This window comes from Hyalella azteca, unplaced genomic scaffold (assembly GCF_000764305.2).
Source record: "Hyalella azteca isolate HAZT.00-mixed unplaced genomic scaffold, Hazt_2.0.2 contig7612, whole genome shotgun sequence".
Lineage (NCBI taxonomy): Eukaryota > Metazoa > Arthropoda > Malacostraca > Amphipoda > Hyalellidae > Hyalella > Hyalella azteca.
In genome coordinates, this window is record NW_025937733.1 from 78,240 (window position 1) to 87,511 (window position 9,272).

Sequence of the window (9,272 nt, forward strand, 5' to 3'; positions counted from 1 at the left end):
ATGCTTTACAGAGCTCTAGTCGTGATGCATTTAAGCATTATTATGGGGGCTTAGCATTATTATAATTTAAGCATTATGGTAAAATATTAACTGTATTGTTAGCTTCGTTCTGAATCTCTACGAAAATTCTGCCTCGAGTATCAACAGAGATTTCATATCACTGAAAAGTGAAAACGTCCTGTAACGCCTCAGCATATCGTCAGATCAAATATCAACATTTCTGTTCTGGATAATGACACGATATAATCAAGCTTTTGAGCGAGTTGTATTTATTCTTCTATAAATAGTTTGTACAAAAAGCTTACTTGTGTAGAAAATGGGCATTATGTTCTTAGATAAAAAGTAGCCGTTCATCATTTTATGATGCTTTTTATCAATTTATTTCTTGGCAGCCCCCGCAGTCAAGTGGGTTCAGTTCTTATGACCTAATAAACATGCAATATAATAATTATATTCAGCAGTTAAAGCTATGGTAGACACTGCAGAATCTTACACAGGAACAATATTCGCACAGATAGTCGAGCGAAATAATCTTGACCGTATTTACATTGTAGGTATAGTATGGAAATCTAGCACTGAGAAACAAATTTATGTCAGCCAGTCGGAAGTTCCTTTCAGAATAGAGCATTGCCGAAATTAGATCTTAGTAGATGCATTTATTTTGAGTCATATTATTACTTGAACATTAGCACAAACTTCCATTGATCTATCTACATAGTTATATAATCCGACCGAAGCAAAGATGTCAGAAGACAATTTGTTCAAACTACGAGCTGACATAATTCCTTACGTGCCATTTACCTACAAGTCTTACTTTTCGCAAGAGTTCTTCTAAAAAATAAATAACAATAGCGTTGTGCTTTTTAAACCGTATATTGGCACTGTATCACCGCACCGTTTGTTCAACGCAAAGCATTGGCACTGTAAATAACTTCGCTGCATAAATTAGGAGAACGTAATTAGGAATGAAGTAAAAAAAAGTGTTCCCATACACGCATAACATTGTGTACCTTAAAAAGGCCTGACTTTGAAGAAAATTCAGTCAATGCAAGAAATTGGGTTCAAATTAAAAGAAATATGCAGCGTGGGGGGCCAGAGGGGTGTCCTTTCCTTTGATCTCATCGAAGTCGAGTTGAATTGCCGGCTGCAACGTTAATTGTGAAACAGGTCGCGAAGTCACACCTTCGTTGCCAAAATTATTCACTGATGGCGTTACGTTCTTATTTTTCTCTCTCAGGTTGTTCGTAGAACTTCTTACCAGATAAAGTTTCTCCCCCGTATCAGTGTTTTCTACAGCCTCCATGACCATTTCTAGGGCTCCTAGCACGTTATCAACTCCGAATAACTTTAGGACGTTGTCATCTTGTTTAGGCGTTGGTGGTTGTAGTGGAGGAAGGGCTTGAAACTGATGCCTCTGGGAAGACGCCATTTCATATTGGAAAGGACTAGATTGCTCCTGGAAATGATGTCGTTGCTGGGTTGTGGAGTGAACTTGGTTTGCTTGTTTCACAAGAGACAAATGAGATCGTTGTTGCTGTGGAAACGATTCGGGGTAAGATTTTTCGTTTTGTTGTGATCGTCCTCCAGAACCTTTCAGTTGTGTCGGGGTGGACGGAACGTAGTGATTGCCTTCCAGACGCAATGGTCTAAACTGGCTCGGACTTTCTGATGCTGAAATTGAACTATCGGCGACATTTCTTTTGTTGTCCGCGATGGATTTCATTGCAAGATATGGAACTAACTCTGGGTGATAATATGATACCCATTCTTCCCAATCTTTTTCACTATATTCTCTGTCATTTTTTACGTAATGCTGATTGCGAACAGCACGAGCATAAGCGCCTATAAGCGAGTGTAGGTCATCGATACCAACTGGAATTCCATCGTCATAATAATCGTCCGCAAAACTAACTCCTCCCAGAACTCTGATGTCGTTTGAAGCTCTTGAACGTTGATTGTAGGGCTCTGCAGCCGCCCATGCAAATGAGCCAGGGTTATTGTTATGATCATTTCTTGAGGCATAAGGCCGAGGAAAGTTATCTTCTCGAGCAGTCTCTCTGAACGTATTTACTTCTTTTTTGAGACCAGTGGAAGTGGACGAGCGCTGGTACCTGAATTGTCTCTCCTTCTGCTGCGTTTCAGAATTAGCCGATTCAGTTCTGAAATTTTCTGATTTGGTTTGTAATTTATGTTTGGTTGTTGTATCTGATGAATTTGATGTTCGCCTGAAACGCGAGTTAGGCAAAGGCTCTACTATTGCAGCTTTTGAAAGCGTTCCTAAACTGTCAGAGGATTTTATCAAATTTGTTGATGTTAAATGCACTTGTTTTTCGAGATCCTCTTTCCGAAGTTTTTGAGTTGGCTTTGAGATCGAAGGTTGAATTTGCGTCTGAAGACTTTTTAATTCATCAGCAATACGGAACCCATAAAGAGGAGCGTTTGGGATCCAATCGTTGTTTCCGTAGTCTGGCTTAATTTTACTAAAAGGCGTAGGCTGTGCTTTGACATTGAGATTATTGCTTGATGAAGTTTGCAGCCTAACTGATCGCTCGGTACTCTCATCTTCCAGAGGCAGATTTACTTGGAATGCTGAACTCCTCAACACATCTAACGGTCTCGTGACATTAGGAAGGGGTGGTGAAGTTTGGACTTCAATTTTATTCATGTTTTGCCTCAGAAATTCGATAAACTTTTCTTCTCGTGTCATTTCGTCTAAAGCCTCTTTCTCTACACTAGCTTTATATTTGTTGGATTCATTTGAAGTGGTCTTATATGGAGGCTCAGTAGTCTTCTTATGAGGTTTGCGAACAGATTTATTCTTTTTGTACTCGGTACTTGCTGTACTGCCGGATTTTTCTGAAGAATATCTCAAAGCACTTGCTTTTAATATTTCTTCTTTGGCTTCTTCGAAGCCCAGATACTTTTTTGGATTTTTATTTGGCAGAGGAAGAGGTGTGTGGAACGATGCGTCATCGAAATGTTCTATTGACGAAGAATGCTGTTTGTGAGGATGATTCAAATGGCGGTGCTCATGCTCAGAGGAGAAGCGGAAGAATGAAGAATGGAGAGCCTCCGAGGAAAAACTGGGCCGGTGGTGATGTGCGTGATGATGTGCTTGATGATGTGCGTCGTGATGTTCGTTTGAGTGTTCGGGTGATTTATTAAAATCATGGAACTCATGAGAGTTATGCTTTTGGTGCTCATGTGATTTATGGTGCTCATGTGATTTGTGGTGCTCAAGTGATTTATGGTAATTATGACCATGCGACTCGTGGATGTCATAGTTCTCATGTGGTTGATAGATATCTTTATGTTTGGGGGCTTTGTAGAAATCGTCGAGATCGTGATACATTGGGTGATTGTTATTGTGTGATTTATCGTCCTGATGATAGGCTTTAAAACTATGTTTATGAGGTGCTTTGTATTTTTCATGATGATATGTACCCTGGAACGACGAAGAGTATGACGGAGAGTAAGAATGTTGAGGCTGCTTGTCTGGGTACAGAGGACGTCCCGTGTATCCACCTGCGGAGGGCCGATACTTGGTTTTCGGGATTTTCACGACCTTATAACCAGTCGGAATATAGTTAGGACTTGACCCATATGCGTTATTACCGAACATAGAGCGGAAGAAACTGCTGAAATAGCCATCGTTGCCTTGATTCGCCCTGACGTAAGACGCGGGACGGTGGCCGTAAGGTCTTTGGCCATAGCCTCCTGAACTTGAAAGAGGTGTGCCACGCACCACTTTTACTGTGGGAGCATTGCTGTACGATGGAGCGTATGGATAGGATCCTTGAGATGCCGTCACAATCTTGAATTTTCCCTTAATTGGAACGTAAACTTGAGGCTCCGCTCCGGATGCCAAACCTCTCAGCAAGGCCGTGACCAACAGGATTCGCGTCCCGATGCATTGACGAGCGCCCTGTAACCATAAATTTGCATGAGAATTTTTTCTGCACAGATTATGTTTAATCTTCATTTCATATATCTTCAGACACATATCTGCCTACAGAAATTGGGGTCAATTTAAATAGCGATTCTGTAACATGAGCAAGAAACTTGAAGATAGTAGATTACTAGATTAGTATAAACAACATAAATGTTATTGATCGCCTGATTTCCATTTTGATGCCTTGAAAATGTACAGTAGTGTCCAAAGCTTTTGCCGTATGTAATATTTTTTTTGGATTAATAAATTATGAGGCATGAAATAAAATCAGGAAACCCCAAATATTTAATTTTTAACTTTACCATAAAATAAAACATTAAAGAGAACGAAATCTTACACGAAAAATTTGAAATATGGCAAATTTCCCGAAGGTGATTATTTTTCAGTGCTGACCTATATTACTATTAGAACCTCAAATATTCTCTAAGGTATGCTAGAAATCAAATTCTGAATGATGTTTATATTAATAGAGTTCAATTCACGTAAGTTCTGTAAGTCCTTTGTAGAAGTTCGCTTGTTTTACTCTTGTGTTTGCCCTCTGTTTAAGAATGGCCTATAAATTATCAATTGGGGTAAAATCTGGGGAATTTCCAGGTCTTGGTGTCAATTTTTCGATGCCAATATCTTTTAGAAGCTTTATGATATCACTGACTCTATGACGAAGAGCTCCTTTGTGCTGGAAAATGTAATTTTGCTCGGGAAACTGTTTGTCAACTGAGGGAATTAATCAACTCTTCGATCAGAACTTTTTCGTACCAAACTGCATTCGTTGCAGTGTTTGTGGGAAGGATATGAAGTGCTTCTGTTCCCTGAACTAAGAAGCATCTCAAATTATGGACAGTGCCTGAAGGCTTCACCTTGGGCGCGATGTAATCATGTCATTCACAGGGAAATGCAACCGTGAAATTCCCTAGATTTGACCCTATTGATAAGTTATAGGTCATTCTCAAACAGAAATGCAACCGTGAAATTCCCTAGATTTGATCCTATTGATAAGTTATAGGTCATTCTCAAACAGAGGGCAAACACAAGAGGAAACACAAGCGAACTTCTACAGAGGACTTAGAGGACTTACATGAATTGAATTCTATTGATATAAACATCATTCAGAATTTGATTTCCAGCATACCTAAGAGAATAGGAGAAGTTCTTCGTAGTATAGGGTCTATCACTGCAAATATTAATACCTTTGGGAGATTTGCCATATTTCGAATTTTTCGTGTAAGTTTTCGTTCTTGAAAAAATATCACAGGCGACAAAAGTTTTGGCCCATACTGCAAACAGAAAGTCACTTTTTGACTTTTGCCTATGATATAGGAAAGAGAGAAAAATGCGAAGTAGACTCGTTATTCTACTCCTCAACCACAATAAGCTATGGACTTGCGATTTATTTCGTCCGCTTCTCACGTACTGGTCAATAGTTTCTTTACCTAAACTTGCGAATATTACTTGCGAGATGATGTTATGCTGAACTTATTAGGAAGGCAGTTTTAAATCTAGTTTAGGATCCTGCAAGACAGTTTTATGCGTGTTAAAACATAGTCTGGTTAAAATTTTGGAATCCCCTCATTTCATAGACATCAGTTACATGTTTAAAAATAACCTTTAAAGAACCCAAAAAAACGGCAATCAATTGTCAATGAAATTTTAAAGAAATGAAGTTTTGTTATTTGAATGCAGAATTCTCAAATTTAAAATTATACTTTTTTAAGAATTCGCAGTGTGTTTGGACGGGGAGTTAAAATTTGGCCAAAGCCTGGAAATTTTATGACGGGGTTGCATTGGATTATGTAAGAAGGTATAACACAGTTGCAACATCGCATACTGCTAGAACTCTAACAATATTTTTAAACGGGGATCGAACATTTGTTCCATGTCAAGTTTGTTAAAAATAACTTTAACTAAAATTACTGCAGAGACCGTGAATAACATATCCTGTAAAGATATTTTTGCTAAATAATGCAAGGCCTAGTTTAAAATGTATGTCAAAAATGTAATTAACAAAGTTTTATCATTCCTTTTAAACGAAAAGGTATGTCTGGAGCTTGGGTACGACCGTGTCCTCATTATTTGGCTGCCATTAGGCCAAATAATGAGGCCACTAATAACACTGTTTCATTAACACTTTGGAAACGCCGAGTGGTCACCGAAATTTAAAAAGAACAAAAATTTAGTCGAGAGCGTTCAAAGACGTGCAAGAAGGATAATTCCAGGATAAATTAAAGGGCAAGTATTATGAAGAAATATAAAGCTTCAATGAAGCCTTCGAGTCTTTGTTATAGACGTGTACGTGGCAACATCTTCGAAGTATTTATGTAGGCTACACCCATGGAGATGGATTCTACAAGATTAGAATTACTAGAGGATAAAAGAACAAGAATAACAAAAGGGGTCGCGGCCATAAACTAAAAAAACTTCGCTGCAACTTATCCATGTTACAACACTTCTCGGTTCCAGTCACAGGTATGTGGAACAAACTCCGCTACATTCGTCAGCGCTCCCACAGAAATGCGCACAAGAACAGACTGGATGAAGCAATGCAGGAGTATATATTTTGGCTAGAAGTGCCTCCCATCTCACAATGTTCAGCAGCTTCGATGTCAATATTATTTAGCTTCGACGTCAATTTTGGATATAACAGCAGGTCAAAAGGCCAGTACTTTAAGAAACACGTCAAGAGCATTTTAAAAATTGGTGACAGTACAATCCAGCCTATTCTTCAACGCAGATATTTCTACGTAACGCTATATTATTGGCTCCATGGCACAAATGTGCCAAACGGAGACCGCAGCAATGGCATAATTTAAAAACTGTACTTGATTAAAAATACTCGCTGCACTTCTATGATTTATTTATTTACATTACTACAAAGAAAATTTCTTATTTTTTAACTGAAAAAATCTCAATTAATAACTAATACATTTTATTTACATTGCCCTCGTTTTAATTTTTGTTTTTTTTATAATAATATTTTTAAAGCATGCACACAAGTTTTTGCAGCGCTCTCTTTGCTGAGTCATCGTGATTTCTCCCCTTATCTTGCCCGCAGACAATGCTTTCTTTTAATGCAAAAACTGAACGGTTTTTGCGGATTTAAATTTGTCTGAAAAATATTATTGTTAGCTGATCTGCGAAAATATTCGTTCTGACTGAAGATCGACGAATGATTCCTTATTGTTTTAAGTGTAAACTCGGGTGATTATTGCATAGGTTTTTTCAGTGTTTATCGTTTATGATGGGATCAAAGAATTTCACAAAATGATGATTTTAAACTCAAAAAATCTTCTCTGTCAAACTGATAAATTTAAAAGTATTCGGAAATGTTCCTACTACAAGTTCTCATACCAATGGCCGGAAAAACCTGATTCCTTACGGCTCCTAATTTTTTTGCACATCACACATCAACTGTGAATAAAAAGCAGTCAGTACCGCACAGCCCCCCAAAAAAATCTTATAAATTTCTGGGAATTTCGGAGCAGCTGGAACGCGGATCGGAACGAGAGGAATAAATATGTTAGAAAGGTACGGAAACCAGTATGAACTTAAGGTTGCACGAGTCTGATTACACAGTGCAAAAAAAAATGTTCATTTCAGTGACGAAATTTGTTATTCTGATAGAGATGACTAATTACCGATGAAGTATTGCATAGTTTTACCAGAAAACCCTGCAAGATAATATACATATACCGGAAAAAATATAATGTTCTGTATTATTTCAGTAAGGAATTTATTTTTTGGGGAATATTTTTTATGGTTTTAATGTGCAGAAGCACCGAAAAGACTGGAATATGAAGCGTTTTTCACATATTCTGGGGCGTAAATCAGATGAAGCATATCCAATTTCTATGACGATATCAGTATTAAAACTTGATATCAATGACATTTAGGCCATGAATCCGGACTTTGACTTCCAATTGTAATCTAAATTCCATTTCATGGAGCAGATGTGGACGCTGGAAATTGGTTAACGAAGAGAGCCATGTGTTACTCCAGCCTTGATTTTCATGCTTAGCCATTCGACTGCTTCGGTTAACAAAGATAGCCACGAGATATTCAGCCTTGATTGCTTCTGAATTAAGTATAAGAAAGCTCAGTAGTAAGATACGGTGATTGTTTTTGTAAAAAAATTCAGTAAATCGTAAGGATTAGAGCAGTCCCTCACTTATCGCGGGTGTTATGTTCTAGACGATAGGTGAAATAAGTGATGGACAGTTTATAGACTGATAGAAGTTAGTGACCGAGTTCGTGTTTATAGACTACGGACAAATAAAACACGATATTGCGAGGGATTAGTATTCGTAATTACTTTTTTACTGCCTTTTTCTCTGCATTAAACCCCTGGTTGAAACATCAACGCAGATTCAACTCTGAATTTATCGCGTGCTATTGAAATTTTCCGAATGTAAACTTTCATTGATTGATGGCACTTTAGTTTCCTTCTCTCACTTGTTTCCTGCTTCGCAATCTGAGTTAACCACTTTGAAAATTTGCTATGGTTTCAATATTATTCGTTTTCACGTGAGTCTTGACACTTTCTAATTAATACATTTACGCTTCACTCAGCCCGAATACTGTAAACTTCAAACATTATGGCTCATAGCTTGTAAAATAACATAAATAACAGACCACGTTCTACTTACTAGAAGCATGGTTTCTTATAAGTTAAACTTTGACGCCATCTGCAACGCTTGCAAGGGTGCGACTGAATCGCTGAAAAGTCGTCTTCTCTCTCCTCCGTCGCGGTTCGTACATGGAAAAAAAACCGACTTCGGTATACTTTCTTCGCACAAAAACTCGGACGCAATAATCGGAGGGAAAAATGACTAATATGCGACCTGTACGGTAATCAATGGACGTTTTATAAGCATGCTATAGTGGCTTCAGATTCGTTATTTTCTTCATCGACGCGTTATGAGAATTTTTTTGTTTTTCGACCTTTGGATAATTGTACATTTTTTTGTGATTTCTACGTGAATAAAATATTCATGTTGCGAGTGAAATATATACGTTTTCTTCAGTATGACTCAAGGCAGTAATATTATTCGTAGATGGATAAAACATTTAATTAAGTTGTAAATTAGAGCATACACTCAAGTACATACATGTATGTTAAGTAGAGTAGAAGTTTAATTGTCTTTATGCACTAGTATTAATATTACTCATAAGAAATGTTTCAATGGTGTCATATTTTAGATATATAGGTTAAAATTTATACTGCTAAAACCGTTTTACTTCTTATTAATGGACTCAGGACTTATTTCAAACAATGCATAATTGACAAGAAATATAGAACTTTGAAGGAGAAAATATGTCAAAAATA

General features: G+C 37.5%; 1 protein-coding gene across 1 annotated transcript; it reads right to left on the minus strand.

Annotated features, from left to right (window-relative positions):
• Nucleotides 1-246: 246 nt before the first annotated feature.
• LOC108682993 lies at nt 247-8,650 on the minus strand. The gene is made up of 2 exons (XM_018172265.2): nt 8,593-8,650; nt 247-3,925 (listed from the first exon to the last, which is right to left on the minus strand). The coding sequence occupies exons 1-2, from the start codon at nt 8,599-8,601 to the stop codon at nt 1,067-1,069; spliced, it is 2,868 nt and encodes a 955-aa protein (XP_018027754.1). The 5' UTR covers nt 8,602-8,650; the 3' UTR covers nt 247-1,066.
• Nucleotides 8,651-9,272: the final 622 nt, after the last annotated feature.